Raw genomic sequence first — 18,040 nt, forward strand, 5'->3', positions numbered from 1 at the left:
AAAATCGATCCAGTAAAAAGTTTGTGATTTCCAGCATTTCATATTTTTCGACGTGAAATCCCGTAATGTTGTATACAATTTTAACAATTGACTCAGATTCCGTCTAGATTTGTCTATGTTTCACTTGAGTCAGCATTTTACGGAGTATTTAAGATAGTTTTGGTAAGTGAAACCACTGATATCGGTAACATTAGTTTTCTGATGAAATGCCACAGCCGCCCGGACACAAGCCAGAGCTCGTCAGCTATGAGTAGAACTCTTTAAGCGGCACTGAGTAACTAAACTTCACGAAAGATCAATATCAAACGACTCTTACCAGTTACCAGCCCTACAGGATTTTGACATATCTACATGGCCAGCGATACTCGTTACCATGAAGTTGCAATTGTCTTTTGAGTTACGATTCATTTATTCATGTATTCTTTAAGAATAAAAATGATCTAAATTACCTGTACATTGAAAAACTATGAAACGCCAGAAATGCAGTGACTTGAACCATGTTCAATAATTAGCTGAATGACCTGAGAATTTTGGTTACTAGAAATTTCATAACAACAGTTACAGAGTGGACACTTAATTTAGCTGCGAATATTTCCTGACTTCTCCCTGTTTTCGTGACCGAATTTACCTTCTTTCTCCGACGTATAGCTACGGAATATCACATTTTACAACGCATTTTTTGTATCATTAAAAATGTAAAACTCACAAATAGTTTATGAATAGGAAACAATCGTACTTATAAATATGAGATTTCTGTTTTGCGCATACACATTCACACTGTTATTAATATCGTGTTATTGTCTATGAACAAATAAGTATTGGTGATCGATCGAGCACAACAAGAATCAACAAAACTTATGAACAGCTTGTTGGAATTATTAGAATTAGTTGGAAAATTGAAGGAATGAACATCATATTTTGCGGAGTTTTCAAGAAATATTGAGAGTACTTGCAAAAATGCCCTGATTTATAGAAAAGTTTCAGGCATTTGTCTGAGTTACCTATACCAAACGGAATCCCCTGACATTTCCCCATTTTGCAAGTTTTCGTGACGCGTGCCACCCTAACATAACACTGACTCAATATTATAAATTGAATTTGAAAAGAATGATTGAATATCTGTGTACCTCCTGCTCCTGTAAGCCATCTAGAATCTCTTCAAGATCCGCTTCACTTTTGATCCGAGCTCCTACACGATTAAATCGCTCCTTATCTTCTCTTTGCTTGCGTAATTCAGGAAAGACCTTTTCGAAAAACTCACGGTTCTTACTTTCCTTAGTCTTCTTTTTTTGAGTACTTTCTAAACGATCAACCTTACGATGCCATTCTTGGACCAAAGTAGCGTAGGTGTGAGACTGTTGCCGATGCAACGAAGCACGTTCGACATGCTCCCTTCTCAACCTCGCTACTAGTCTGGCTCTCATACACGCCTGATGCCTACTCCTGTTTTCCTGATACACCGGCGTATCTGAGGGTTGGTTATACAGAGGCAGTTCAACCCTTGGACCCAATGTATCCAGAAGCCGGTGGGCTCCTTGGGCTTTTTTCTGGAAATAAAATTGTTACAATGGTTATTTAGATGGGTTACTTATGTGTTACCAGGCCTACAATTTGACAAGCTAAGATTCTGTGAATTGTCTCGATGATGAAGAATAGTTCCTTTTCTTTTTGAACGTAAAAAACGTGAAATCATTTCAAAGAATCTAAAAGATAATCTATTGACTCTGTATACTTTACTTACATAATTTTCATTTCTTACAGTTTTTATGCCTTTGAAAGATAAGACAAAAAACGTACAACTTATGAATTTCTACAGTTTATCTGTTATTGGTGGAATACAAGCCTACCCTGTTCTCCGCATATATCTTTTGGGCCAGAGATTGATGTTTGGGTTGTTGCGACTGTTCCTCAACTGGCCGCTTCATGCCAGGAGCTTCAAGTGGTTTGTTTGCTGCCTCTTCAAGCTCTTGCTGTTTCTTCTTCAACTTACTGATTTGGGATTCAGCCTTCGCGATCTCCCTATCTACTTTAGCGATCTGTTGTAGCAAATCATCTTTTGTAGTCCTGAACTGCGCATCTTCCTGCGTTCCAGGCTCTGGCAACGTTGGTGAAATTGCCTCTGTTTGTGGAGTGTATGCACCTGCCGTCGGCTGCTTCTAAGACAAAATTTTCATGTAGAACCAAAAAAAGAAGGAAAAACCAAGGGAAACAAAAACGAAGAAAAATATCTCTATGCAGTACGTTATTTACGATTTCACGAAAATAAGCTATAAGAAATCTAGGTGCCATGGTAATGGTTAAAAATGGTTTATAACACTTCATAAGTATTTCTGGATCTGCGTGAAAATTCAAACGGAACACTAAGAACTTGAGAATTTTTCGCAAGAGTTGAACTGAAGAGTAGAGAGGTGGAAAAATGAAGACCTTGAGAATAAATGGTAGAATGTGTGTATAACTTATTGATTATAGTCAGACTCGCTCATATTGTTTCTGCCTCGTCTTAACTTGCCCTCCTTAACTCATCGACGTTTTACTAATTCCACAAGAGACCAACATCAAAATGTAGAAACAGTAATTAATTGTGTCGGTAAAAAATTAATTAATTCCTTGAATCAATGTACAGTCTATGTGTTCCTCAAAGTACAAACCCATTACCTTGAGATATTAATAAAATCATAAGTAAAGAAACATTCTAGTGTCACTCATCTGCTGGTAAGAATCAAAATTAGAAAAGGCATGATTTATGCTTCATAATTAAAGGAAGCGAAAAATCTGCTGTTGATATTGGGGTGAGAGAATTCATTTCTGGACAAAGAAGCATGCTGTAGGCTTCATCAAAAGTTAATTTTAGCAACCATATACACATCGCAGCTCCACTGTCTGGCGTAATGAGGGGTTGAGGACTTAAAAAAACATATATAACGTCAGAACTGCTGTGCTCATCTTAAGCTTGGAACCGGTAAAACAATATTCATAAAATTATTTTTCTATAAACAGGCCAGTGTTTTGACCATTTAAATAACCATACATTGTCCTATGGCACATCAAATACACTTTTAGATCCTGCTAAGAGGGGAGACCTTTAAATGATGTTTATATTATTTTACTGGAAATCAGTTGCAAGTGTCCTGTGCGTACACTGCTACCACATTCTTATGAGTATGACTTTATTGATTAGAGCTGACTGTGTACACTCATCCTCAGTCGTACATGCTCAAAACGTAAACAAGCGAAAGTACGTTCCTAAATCTTAGTCCTCTTTGACTCTGCAGAGATACAACAAAGCCCGGAGTGGGGATGACACAATTGAAACACAGGGAATGGAAAAGTTTCCATTTAGTCGAGAGGGGTATAAAAGTATAATAGGAAACTTGCATGAAGTTCGATTTCTTATTCAGTACAAACTTTGAATTGAATAATCATAACGTTGCAACGAATCTTTTTGAAAGTCATTATTTCGTATAGAAGATAGAATCAAAAAATCAGCCTTCATTCAAACAAGATTTGACAATGTAAAACATCAATCAAGAAGCGCCCCTATCTGCCATTCGGCAGGTTAGAAAAATTGTGATTTATTTATGGCGAATTTATCTCACCTTAATCTCGATTCTTTTTGATGATTTTTTTTTTTTTTTTTTTTGAATTCCGAAAAATAAAAATTCACCATATTCTTTCCAACAAACGAAAACATAAAAACTATAAAATAATAATAAAAGACTGCTAGCCGTATGGACTCTAGTGTACAAATAAGGGATGTTAAACAGCGGAGGGGGGGTTGTAGTATTCTGCTAGGCTGACTCGATATATTGGGGTCCCATAAGACAAGTCTGCAAGTGCAGGATTGTCGAATTACCTCCAAACGCGGCCAAGCCCGGCAAACCATTACGAAAAATAACCCAGGGCTAGCAGTCTTTATGTATCTGTAAAATTTTTTTATTTTTTATCATGAATATTTTCGAAAAGCAAAACTGATATCAACATTCGTCTACGGAAGTAATTCTAATTAAAACTGCCTTTCTTGTATAGATAGTGGAATTTGAAAATGCCAGTTCATGCAAATTCCCCATATTTTTCCATAATCATTTATGGTCAGCAGAATAACCCACCCTAGTGTCTACCCTAAGCGGCTGTTGGAGCTGTATGTGCTCCTGCTTGATGCAGACATCAGAGTTTTGACCTTGAATTGAGGACTGAGGCTGACTTAACCGGATCTTTTTGAAGGCGGGTGCATCCTGAAGAGCGTTAATGTCTACAGGTCTCGGACAGTATTGGTCTATCTGCATTTGCATCAGACCCCGCGATATCCTGGACGGAGTCCCGTGATACTCCTGAGCAGCGGACGCCGGCGAAGGTGCGACAGAAGATGGTGGAAGTAGGGATATCCGGGGGCGGGTGCTAGCCATGTACTCAGGACCTCCAAGACCGACCCCGATCTGAGATACCGGACTGCTGCTTACACTTATTGCCACCCTCTCGTTCACCTAGAATCGAGTATTGAAAAATTAATTAGCGTAACATAATAGAAGAATTGGTGAGGAAAGCTAATAGGAAAAAATGATATAGGGTGTAACCGATGCTAATGCAGGGTTCGTACGCTTTTTGGAACCCGAAATTCCCTGACTTTTCCAGGTGTTCCAGCCTGAAAATAGGATTTTTTTCAGTAACCTTCCAAGAAATATGCCGCTGATTAATGACAATTTTTTTACTTATTAATACTAATACCTTCACTATTACCTAGTAATTAATTTACTGTCCGACTACTAACTTACAAACAACAGCCAGCAATTTTCAGTAAGAAAAAAACGAAAGGAGGTTTGATATCAAGTAATGACCGTATAAGAACGAGTTTATTTCTTCAAGAAACTTAAAATTCCAGTCTTATTTTCGAAATTCCCTGACTTTTCCAGGTTTTCCCATGTTATTGGAATAATGCTAGATATCGACCAATCCAATGCGGACTTTAATATTTGGATTCATTCAAGAACTATTATTTTATTAGGATTTTATAGGAAATAATCTTTTTATCTCAATATCAAATTCAAGTTTACGAAGATAGAATTACACCGACTGTAGCATACGAATGCGATGTATGTGTATAATATATAACAAGAGGAAACTCTGATACTTAGCACATTGAGTTCCAACTGCGCATGCGCGAGCTTTGTAATGTTTTTACACACGCTGGCCAACTCAATTAGCTCCAACTGTCAAATGCGGCTGATCGAGAGTACGTAGATATTGAGCATTTTTTTAAAAACTTTAATTGTCAACTGAATGATGACTGCTACGAATTATTGTAACACAATTACAATTCGCCACTTGATAAGGGAAAGTTTGGCAACTCATGCACCGTTTCAAGTATGTTGGCTCCCCTGTTTTACAGACGGAAATATTGCCGCGGTACAATCTCGTCGACCAATAGAGTTCAATCATTTTGCGCATGCGCAATCAGTTACTTGGCTTGACAAGTTTCACAGTTTCCTCTCGATATGTATAATCACCATATCCGTGCATTAGAGTAAAAATTGGCAATTCGATTTTGCAATTTTATATTCGACACATGAATCTGTAAATATTCCAAAATACACATGATGCATGAAAATTTTTCACACGACGTAGCTCTGCTATAAGCGATAAAAATTCTGAACGGAATGCTGCTTGGTGAAAAAAAAAAAACGTATAATACCGTAGGCGCAATATTATAATGACAAATAGAAGAACTTGAATTCGTGTTCCGCGTGAACCAGGTGCAAGCAAAGTGGGCGCGCAGTGGGTGAGGACAACTTTCACTCGCCCACTCGGCCCCTGCAATCCAACTGCTCAACAACTAACAATGTCTAACCTCACGCGATTGGTTATGTTTGTAAAGAATTCATAGGAGAGTTTTGTCGTGCAATCCTCTTACACTTCCGCTATAGAAATAAATAAGTTATAAAACAAACAGGAATCTCTCATCACATACATATAAGGCTGCAATCTTATAATCTAATAAAAGCGTGCCATCGTATATAGGACCATGATCACAAGTGTATTATTTGTTACGAGACTGTGAAAATGCCGATATATCGAACGAATTCCAGCAATAGTTGAGAAGAGCGTTAATCTCGAAAATGTCCGCGAGTGAACGATAGAAAACTCAATGCACTTTATTGCAATCACACGAATGTTCTACCGATAATTTATTATTACCTCCAACTATACGGTAGAGAACAATTTGCTGCAGTCAGTAAATTGACTTGAAGACGATAAGACATCAAATGCACCGAGCAGCATTGAGCAAAACTTATTCCACCCAGGTCAGACTCATCCGGTTATTTTTGGTGTTAGCTGTCTTTCACGGACAAAATCTTCCCAGCCTTGGGCGCATATTGTGTCTAACCCTCGGCATTCGGAGTGATAATTCAGTATGCTGTTTTTCACGCTATACGTATAGTAACGTATTCGTCGCATATGTATATCCGTATATTGAAATTTTGCCAAAAACCATGTATTAATTTCTTTTTGATTGTTTAGGGCGTCCCGAAAAATGACGAACAATAAAACGAGTCGTAACAGTGATGAATAATTCATAACTTTTAAACCAATGACGATACCCCACTTTTTGCAAGATCTTAAAATGATTGTAGCATTTTCTGTAATCTTCAGGTCTTCTAATGTGGTTAAAACGTTGAAGCTTAACGGCTTGTAACTTTGGAACGGTGACTGATATCGTGCAAAAAATACGTGTGATTGTACTTCGAAGTACTAGTACTATATATTGAAGAAGTTGTAATAAAATCAGAAATATTGACTGTCCGAAAATAGGTTAAATTGAATGAAATTCTATCTACATTCAGGGTGGCCACTCAATTCCGCTCACGGAATTCCCTGACATTTCCCGGTTTTCCCTGACTAAAATCATTATTTTTCCCTAACATTTTGATGCACAATTTGTGCAGAAATCACTAAAAACTATAGTAACCTAGGTAAAGTATGGTCAAATATATTAAAGTTATAAAAGTTTTTAAAAGTTGTTCATTCCGTTCATTATGATTTTTGAAAGTTGACAAAAAATGAAAATTTCTATTTGCTTGGTCTTGTTAAGTATATGTTTAAGAAGGGGCTCCAAGAAGCGAAATATTTTTAGAGCTATTATTTGAACATTTATGCTGTTTGCAATGAAAATCGAGGTTCGAAGAATTATGACTAATTAACGAATGTGTAACTTTTTGAAAAATAAACTCAAAAATTTTTTTCCAACGGGACATTTTTCTTTTAAGCGTTAAGAATACGTCACAATTTATCCAAATTTTTAAATTGATATTTAATACAGCAAAACAATTATTTTATGCGGTGTACTGTCTAGACGCGGCGCGTCTATGCCGTAACAGTTGCGCAGAGCCCTATGTTCAGCGTTAAATTAAAATTACTAATACTGAAGTTGGAATTCCGGGTGCTTGTACTTTTTTATTGGAAATTTCCTCCTCTTTAAGAATCTTTTTAAAATTTTCGCTAGCGCTTTTACTTTTTGAGTTATTGCCAGAAACCTGAGGCTTCGTTTTTTCTAGACTATTAGGCGTCGGTGAACTTGCGTCTCCACACGCAGTGACGGCCATAGATAAATCAAACCGATGTCTGCTCGTACTACTGAATTCCTGTGACAATCAACAACTAAGCTTATAATCGTCAATAAGAAGAGAAGAAAAATTGTGACGACGCGTTGATAGCATCTCAATTTTATGGACAAAGCTTTTGAAATCCGTGAGTTCTATAAAAAGTCCTTGACCAACCAAAAAATTCCCTGACATTTCCCTGACTTTTCCCTGACATACAAAATTCCCTGACATTTCCCGGTTTTCCCGGTTTTCCAGACGGGTGGCCACCCTGTACATGAATATCGTCTAATAGGAATAAGCGAGATTCGTTTGCGTCAGGCACCGATGAAAGATTAGCACATTTAATGTTTAATGAACTTCCGTGAAACGTGTTGGCGAAGAATAATCGAAGCGATTGTATACGAAGGAGGAGAAGGACTCAAGGTCGTCTGATACGAGTCCAAGTTATTTTAACGTACGTAAGTATACGATATACCGAATCGCGTAGGTAAATCATTTCAACCGCACGTAACACGTTTTACGGTCGTTCATATCGTATGCACGCATTATACCCACAAGTAAAACAGGACGTAACATTACTCCGTAACGTAACGACACTTTATCGGGACTTTGCAGTAGATAGATATACACTGTTTTTTCTTATTGCATTTCGCATCCTTTTCTCATTCATTTACTGCTGCTTTACTCGTGTGTTCGAAAATAAACACTGCGACGCATCGTGTAGCGTTTACAATTTTATCACTGCACAATTTTCCTTATCTTTCATTTGTTATTTAATAACTTAAAGAATAGAAAATTGGAAAAAGAAAAACTTTGATGCATACATGTTCTATATGACAGCTATTATACATACATATATAGTGTATTATAGGTTGAATGTCGGATTAACTTAAGATTTATAAAAAATTTATATTACCCATCGAAAAGAGTATTCATAATTTGCATTCGAAATTTTCATTTGAATTTGTTTTCGGACGATTTATTTAATTTTCAACCAGTACTGTCGTTATTTGAAACCGTTTCTATACAAAATATTGAAGTTAGTAACGTTAACGCAAGGACATATCGAACAAAAAAATCACTATCTTACAAACTTTAGGTAAAACAAGTTGAGTTTTATAAAAAAAAGGACTATATTTTCTACTTCATTACGGTTCACCGAAAATCAAAATTATAACTGTATAGTTACGATAACTCAACTAACTTCAACCTCCTTTTCATACTAGATTCTCCCAAGTAAGCTGCACAGTGTCGCGATAATTCTGACAACTCTCGGTGAGGTTACATAAAAACACACTGATACATAATAATTCCTTAAATTTCAGTTTCCCCGCGCGTTATCAGCAATACTGTCGTTAATGAGTGTAAATAGTAAATATAGAACGTGGACGACGGCGTGAAATTGAAGAAAGTAAAACGGAACGAGAGGAGAAGAAACCTGACAACGAAAGTAAATAAAAGTTTGATATTATAGTAGAATAACATAATCGAGCGGAGGTTTTTGTATACCTCGTGCACCGCTCCACCTTTAACGCGTGTTTGCACCGAGGCGCACGGATGTAGGTATAAGGTGTATAAGGTCACTCACACTAGATACCGCATTTCTGTACGGATCCCTTGTATAGGCAGCGGCGGCCGCTGCCCCCGACTGGGGTAGGGGTGGGGGTGGGGGTGTCTGGTTGACGGGCGTCGAGGACGGTGGAGGGTAAGGGTTGACGTAGCGGAGATTCCCCGGCACGGCGACGTAGCCACCGCCAGGGTTGCCTCCACCGCCTCCGCTTCCTGGGGGACCCGCCGCACCCCCGGGACCAACGTAAGAACCCCCGGCCCTGGGGGACACCGGACTGCTGCTCTTGATGCTGATGTACTCCTGCGTCGGCCTGAATCAGACAAAAGTAAGAAAATTAACATTGGTTGTGTTTCTTTTTTTTTTTTTTTTTATTTACATCATCCTTTACACACTTCTGTACAGTTTGCGAGGATCCTCGTTACCTACTTTCAATAACTTGTTTCTCCCTTTTAAGGACGAACGGTACCCACAGTTTGAATGGAAAGTTAGGAAAAGAGGAAAAACCGTTATAAAAATGTACAGCAATGTCATTTGCGCCAATGATGGTGAAACGATAGTTTATACACATATTAAACACGGTGTTTTGAATCTTCTTCCCGTATCAAGAGGACTTTTTTTTTTTTTGTTATATATAATTAGATTAGGTCACGTGAGACTTTGTAAACTTTCGATTCGTCACGTAATAATCTCAACTACTTATTCGTCCTAACTGTACATCTTTAAAATAACAATAGCACGCGCCGTGTATATCGATGTAAATTACAGTACTTTTAATATCATCCAATAATTAACGTCTTAAATTTTTTTACTAATGGCAGGCAGTAATTTTCGTAATAAAACAAAAGGAAATTTTGGTAATTGGTAATAATTACGTTTTTCTCCTATCAACGTAACACTTACGGCACTATTTATACCGAGCTTAAATACTTGCAAACTTCCTCTGAGAAAAAATTCCAATCATATTTATGAAATTCCCTGATTATTCCCTGACCATCCCCGCTCTGCCAGATTTTTTCATTAAAAAACAGTCAAGTATTCAAAGTGTGGGGATTCCAATGGTATTTTGGTTCCTTACGACAGCTTTGCTACCCACTAGATAGCCTTATCGTCTTGTAAGCATCGCCTGTACGAAAAATCTTTCATAATTAATAACTCATATCTAAAGCAACGCGTTTTTACGGTATACGTACATCAATCTTTTTGTACGAACGGTTGTAATAGCAAAAAGGATCTTCGCGAATAATTATCTACCTCAAACCAACAGCAATTAGTTACATGCGCGTTCCAGAAAAGCTGGACAATATATTCGCACAGCCTAGACGGAAATCTGTGCCCCTATTATTCACATAAATAACACTTTACATGTTCTAAGAGTGAGCTGTAAAAATTGAGCAGTGACCCGGCATTACAATCGATCGAACGTGAATTCGAAACTTCAAGTGACTTTACATTACTTTACATGACTCTGAATGATTTTGCATGACTCTAATTGACCTGAGGCGGTTCAAGAAGTATGTAACAAGTCGTTAGTATTCACCTCGAGTGACATCAAGTAATGTGAACTCTTTTGAAGTCAGTTAAACACGCCCCAATCAGCGGAGTGGTGACCCCTTGGATATAATTCTATCCGAGGACATAATTATGCGAAATATAATGTGTGTAACATTCAAGATTAAATTCCTCCATTAACGTCAGTCGAATCTCATTACACCGCCTTTCATGGATTAATTAGGTTTTATAAATGAGACCAACTATCTGTCGTAATACGTTATGAGTCAATGTTTACGTGCAGTATGATTTTCAACTATTTTACTCGCTCGCTTTAAGTTTACGGATTTGTGGCACTTTGCTACAGACGTGTTACGGTTACATGACAAGCGTAACTCTCACTAACATAACTGGACATTTTCTCTCCTATACGTATACATAGGGTACATGAGGGCCGTGAGCGAAGGTTCGTTCAGAGGTTGCAGGTAAATGGCGGCTGCGTCAGACCATGACAAACTGATATTCGTCTAGCCACTATAGTATTTTAGCTAACTGACGGTTAATGACTGAAATTCGAAATCAACGGTATGCGATAGGATTTTCTATTCAACCCACTTGTCAGATCGTCATCAGGAGATTCTCCACCTATCCAGGGAGAAAAAAAAGTACAAATAACGTTAAAATAACAAGAAGAACCAGCATTTCATCGGGCTGCTTCATCTATGAGAAAGCTAAATGGCGAGTGCTGACGTAATTCCAGCTACTGATCATTGCTATTCTTACTACATCTTGTGGTGAACTGCGAATTGTCTTGCAGAGGTTGTATTACCACCAATCGTTGATTTTCCATGCAAACCGAATGGTAGAACTTACAAAATTTTAGTTGTAATTTTACAACGGACTGATGTAACAGCAATATCAAAAGAAAAACCATTGCTGTATTCACAAAATTTCTTAGTAAATCAGACAATTGAACTTGCTGTAGCTACACGATACAAATACATCAGTACTTATCACTAAAATCACGACAGTGTGACTGAAAATAGTCTAGTAGTTGTTCGTACGACAACATTCTACAATATTACGGATATTGTAACCTCAGCAACATATTTTCTATCCGTGCACGTTGAAGAAGATTCCATCGACAGAGAGCAAGCTTGCCGAAAACACGAACAGCAAAGCTACTACCCCTGGTCTGGTGGCATGGCTTGGCCCTGATCCGCCAGAGCCTGCAGGACCTACAGGTGAAACGAAGGGAAAGTACAAATCGAATAGAATAATATCCGTCAGCGCATCAGAGCGTCGCGCATCTTTCGGGTCGAGTGGCCATCTGGTGTCTACTGCCGCCTGTCGCACCGAGAGACTCACAATCAGTCTACGTCTATAATATACAAGTTCAGGCCAAGATACCCGCGTTTTCGTCGACGTTAGTCCGCTGCCCCCACCACCGGCAAGGCGGTTGCGTTGACCCCTCGATTTCCCCTCCGTCGCGTCTATGTTCAACATTCGGCAAGCGAAGCTGCTGCCGTTGCTGCTATCGCTGTGCTGCTGCACCTGCGCCAGACATCCGCCGCGACCGACGCAGCCTAGTCTTGATCAAACCGAGTTGCGCACGCGCAGAAGCGACGCCGCCATTTTGGATGCAGCATCGAACCAATCGCTACGCCGGTCAGCGCGAGATATGTTTTCACCGGAGGTCTCCCTCTCATTGGCGGACGAGATCTGAAGTCTGAAAGAGGGGAGACCCACGTCTGGGTTCCGCGGTCTTCCGCCCCTCCTCGACTCAGGCGTTTATATTCCACATCACCGCGACTGGGGAAGGGTTTTCTCTTTTCGTATTTGGATTTAATTCTGAACGGTAGAAACGACGGTGGTCGCGTTTTGGTGTACCGGGTGTTTCCCGGGGTTTTGATAGGTATATGCTCGCGTGTTACAGTACACGTTATACGTACATGTACCGCACGGCAGCGCCCGCCTGAAATCCCTTGCCGGGTTCGTCCCGACTTTTTTCATGTCTATATCCTCTTCTTTTATACGTACTATTTTCTTTCCCCTACATTCCCTGTCTCCCCCACCCCGGATTACTCGATCCTTCATTTTCCGCGTCGTCATCCCCCCTACATCCCCTTCAACAGGGTTTGCCTGCGCGGGTATAACATGGAGGTGGCTCGCCTATAACGCCTTGGTACTTCTGCTTTAAGACCTTCTTCCGTAGCATATTCCGCTAGGCACGTTTTGAGTTATCATACCGTTTTCCAGAATTCAACGAGAAAGAGTATACGGAGAGATCAGGAGAAAGATATCTCTTTCCGTATACGAATTTTCGTGATCCCAGATTATATGATAATATATTTTCTTTGCATTCGGAAACTTCTCTATATGCGCATGCCTGAATGATTAACTTTACGAAAAAACATGAAAACGGGCAGAGATTCTCTGAAAATTGCAGTACTCTTGCTGTATTATAACATATTGGTTATTTTATGGCTGTATAGTTACGTGAGTTACGTTATGTCCACGGGGAGCTCATAACCCTCGTCTTAAAGCTTAAACTGCACCGTTTCCACTTCTATGTTCTATATATAATATAGTGTCTAGACGATCTTAATTTTACCGTTATAGACGAGCTGCATTTCTGCTATTATATCCATACATACCGAGAATCTTGATATACGACAAACTTCCTAATTGCGAACACGAACCATTACTCCATATCCGGCAGGCCCAGTTTTTTGACGCGAATAAATATAGGAGCCTATAAAAAAGTTGGGAGCGGAAAATTCTGTATAAACATCTGCAGCCCGCGGGGCAGGGTTGAAATATCGTGTTTTTTTCATCAAAATTGAGTGACTTTGAAGTCGACAGATTAAAGAAGAAATTTAGGTGTATATTATATTAGCTTTCGAGTATAAAAAACTTGATAGTTGTTTGTTGCTATACAACTCCGGGGATAAAATGAAAATTAGGTATACGTCTTACTACTCTTTTTGAACATACTTACTCGTGCTATGGTTTCTTGTGAATGTTGCGATAATTTGACGCTGGATCAACAATAAACTAATAATAAAGCCTTATTTCACCGAAAAAATGTAACCGCAACAAATTTTACGTAGGAATTACCTGCAGAAAAAGTCCTACTGACAATCATAATCAGACAAAACAGTTACTTGTACCACATTTTCTTGTTATTCCAAAAATAAGTCAAACGTTATTATACCAATATCCGTATTCTACTTACATCTATAAAATGTTCTAGTATCTATAAAAGATTCAGTATAAATCGTGTTAGTTTTCCAACTTGAAAAAAATGGTTGTGAGTAAGTTTGAGCTGAAGTGGATGTATTTTCGATATCAACAGCTGACAATCCAGTAATGATGAAAAATTTAATTCTATTCGCATCTCGGCAACGTTTAATGTTCATATTCCCGACAATGCAGCAATGCATTCGAATGCGTATGATAATATCCACGTATAGATATAAACGAAGGGGGCCTAGCTGTCGTGATTTTTGATAATTTTCTGCTCCAACGATCGCCGCAGTCATTTGCCACCCGACGGACGGGCGGACGCGAGACACTCCCATCAAGAACGTGATTATCGAAAATAACAACGGCCTCTACAACCGTCTGCCGGAAACACCCTTTTTCCCCCCCACAGTACGGCAGGTTCCCTCGGGGCGGATAATTCCACCTGAAATGCTGCTGACCGCCTTAAAATACTTCTCCATCTATTATATATATATATATATATACACACACCTATGGCATAAGATTTATAAAGAGATTTCCCAGGTTTTTCTCATAGATAGGCGTCCCTACATTACTTCGTTTATACGTTTCAGCACTTTTTAATAATTCTAACTAAGGTGAAACTTTAAATATTGGAGGTTGGTTGGCCCCAAATCGATGCTAGGTATACGTTGAGCATTCATAACATAACATATATTCACAAGTTGCGAGAATCTTTTTAAAAATATAAAAATAAAAGACCGTGCGGCTAAAAAAATAGTTTAGATTACGATTCTTCATTTAAAATCGCTTTAAAATGTTTAAAAATCTAATAGACAAGTTCAATTTGACTTTACGATGGTTCGTTTTGTTCAGAAGACAAATTGTTTTTTTTTTCAGTAGTCAATTTAGGATTGCCATCTGCTGCTTGTAAGAAATAGTATCGTTGCAATATTGAAAAATTAAATATTGAAGAACCCCAATTTATTGATTAAAAAAAAAGTAGTGTTTTCGTGAATGTGTCGAATATAGTCTTCTTCATTAAATGACCCATTGTAGACTGACATCGAACTTTGAAGCGATTTGAAACAAAACATTGTAATTCCAGTATTTTTTGTGCTTGCAAATACAATAAATTAATAAATACACAGTGCAAGACTCTGTTACGATAAAATTAATAAAACATGACAATTTTCGACCAATTGTCAACGTCCTATGAGACGCAACTGCTCGCAACATGGATAAAATAATCAAAGGATCGGTTGCCCCACAATGCACCGCACATGTTAGAATCGATCGAGCAGTACAACCAACCAAATATATCCCTTCGGTTTCTTATAATATACCTAGTCTATTGTATATACTGTGGAGAATAAAAAATGTATTCAACAACTGATTCATTATCTCGTAACCTTACTCCTATAACGTGCATATTTGGTGTGAGATTGTTGATTGATGTCACTTAATTTTTCTGTACGCATAGATTTGACTTTTAATTACTTCAGATTTCCTTCTCTGTTATGGCAATAACTGTACATTTCAATCCTGTCAATTTGATTGTACAACCAAAGAATCCACATTACGGCACATTAAAAGATAGCACCGAAATGCAATATTCTTTTTTGCGCCAACATTCGCCAATGAGCTTACTTGCCAAATATTTCCTGCTAAGCAATTATTTCCCCCAAAAAACCTACTCGCTACGTGTATTAAAATCCTTAACGAAGTCAATATAAATACTCTAGTTACATAAGGTATACTACACGTTAGTTCCGAGAAATGTTTAGTGCATGAAAAATCAATATCCAAAAAATATTTTCCTAATTTGAAACAGTTCAATACGTACAATAAGGTACATTACAATGACTTGTACACCAAGTTAGACTGCGAAAATATACATTATACTAACCATCGAATAAATTTATCACCGTTCCTAGCGAGCCTAAAGGATAATGAGGTGAACCAGGGCATGCGATTCGACGATCGTTGCATGGCTAAGTCATAGGTACATACAAGATAAGGAAAATCGTCTGCACGATCGAGTACAAGATGTGCCGTACGCAGAGTTATACAATATTATACCTGCAGCATTGCAACTGATCGTCGTTCGTCGCAGATATACGTACCTATTCGCACGCATAATACAGGTTAACTTAACACGTGGGTTCGACCTGCGCCGTGCCTCCCGACGGCCGATGGGGTAGCTGATGACGTAACGGTCACTGACCGACGCCCCTCTTTACGTCGCCTTCTGCAATCCCGCCCACCACCCCCAGCATCGGCCGAGCGTAGCCTTTCGGTGCCTTTCCCATGTATGTACATACGTACGTGTGTACACTGCTTTGTGGTATGTATGTACATACATGATAGGCAAGATACAAGAATCTTATACGTATATATGTACCTACAACGCGTCGTCTATAACGTTACACGTGCGTACACACAACGTACGTGCACAATAATACACCAAGCTACGTGTGCATAGTAAAAACCGTGCAACATATGTGTGAAAAAAAACACTGTTTGTAGAGCGACGGATACAACTTTTGTATTGCTGTATGCACATTGAGGTATATGTTGCACGCACAACGTATTATTGTTGTTTTGACGCCTGACTTGGTCATTCGATCAGATATGTTATACGTAGGATGCGTAGTATTAGAATTACTGCAGCGGTGCTGTGTACTATAATTTATACCGCGAGTTCTTCTTGAAAGGACTGGCTCGTAGCGCGCGTGATTCAACTTTCTTAATTTTGATTGGCTGACGTGCGTGCTCGCAACCTGAAGCAAACCTTCACCGGTAAAATCAAATTCCCTAGAATCGACTGGTCGACAAGTGAGAGTCAGCCATGATCTCTCGCATATTAAGGGTGCGTTCCTAAATTAGAACCCAGTACTGTCAACAATCTTTCATCTCTTTTGCGCTGCTGAGTTCGTGAGTAGCTCTCCTTGTGTCCTAGGAAGTTTTTAGCGCTACAGGCTAGTTTCAGAACGCACCCTAAGAATCTACGCAGTTGGCTACACTTATAAGCTAAACGAATTGCAACTGTCGAGCAGGTCCTTTGAAGAAGATCGGTAACGGGTTATTTTCGTCACGATGTCCGGTTGTTGCATCACGGATAGAAAAAAGATTTTGCTAATGAGTTGCAACATCGTTGTCGTTGAATTTTTTCCGTAAGACCGACTACGAAAGGTATTAAAGTCGCGCTATCACGATGTCGATGATATTGATGAATATATGCCAAAAACTCTTACAATTAGGGTACAACAATTTTATATTTATAACCAGTTTTCTTTAATTGTATATCATTTAATGTAAAAAATGCCGTGGAAACATAAATAGCGGTTTTTTTCTTGTTGTTATTGCACTAGTCCATTGTGAAATTACAACTGAAACGTGGTTGGTTCTACCATTCAATTTGCCTGGCACATCAACAATTGGTGGTAAGACAACTTCTGCAAGACACTTCGTATTTTACCACAAATTGAAATAGCAATAGCAATGATCACAAGTTGGAATTACATCAGCATTCACCACTTTAGCTTTCTCATAGATGAAGTATCCCGATGAATTGATGATGTCAGATCAAAATCTTGTTGAACTATGACGCATCTGCACGTGATTTTAGTATTGGAGCAGCATGGTGATTACCTCAGGCTTTCTATTTGACTGATCTAGCTGATAACTAAGTTCTTTTACACTATATTATTTATATGACACAGCTGATATATTGCTGTACAGAGAGCAAAACCCTTTTAAAAGTATTACGTACGTACGATGATATAAAGTAATGCTTTCAACATGAATTCCGAAAAACTTATGCTCATTTATATTCTGGACTGACAAGAAAAATACCATCAATGTATAAAACTCTTTTCAACTTCACCATTATACAGTTTTTTCCTCAATTCTTCAACCGAACCGTTTGAACAATACTTGGTATTGAAAATGAAAAAAGTTGCATCAGAATTTCCTGCATCTGGTGTAAAAATAATTTTTCTGCCACATGCACAAGGTGACGCTTGACACGAAAACCAAGTTTCACGATTCGGTGTACGAGGAAATCAGTATCAAGGACAAAACTTTCGATTTGAGTCAACACGCTATGTTAAATTCCAGGTACAGAATGCATACCTTGCTAATTAACAACAGGCCG

At 38.5% G+C, this 18,040-nt stretch overlaps 1 protein-coding gene across 6 annotated transcripts in view; it reads right to left on the reverse strand.

Annotated features, from left to right (window-relative positions):
• The window catches only part of LOC124176703, an 81,107-nt gene that overhangs the window by 35,297 nt on the left and 27,770 nt on the right, over positions 1-18,040 (reverse strand). For all 6 annotated transcript variants that reach the window (XM_046558294.1, XM_046558293.1, XM_046558292.1 and 3 more), the window contains 4 exons: positions 9,184-9,475; positions 4,107-4,481; positions 1,848-2,156; positions 1,128-1,547 (listed from right to left, as the gene is read on the reverse strand). In XM_046558294.1, the coding sequence (XP_046414250.1) occupies positions 1,128-1,547; positions 1,848-2,156; positions 4,107-4,481; positions 9,184-9,475 (1,396 nt within the window). The remainder of the gene's footprint in view (positions 1-1,127; positions 1,548-1,847; positions 2,157-4,106; positions 4,482-9,183; positions 9,476-18,040) is intronic.

This window comes from Neodiprion fabricii, chromosome 2, assembly GCF_021155785.1.
Source record: "Neodiprion fabricii isolate iyNeoFabr1 chromosome 2, iyNeoFabr1.1, whole genome shotgun sequence".
Taxonomy (NCBI): Eukaryota; Metazoa; Arthropoda; class Insecta; order Hymenoptera; family Diprionidae; genus Neodiprion; species Neodiprion fabricii.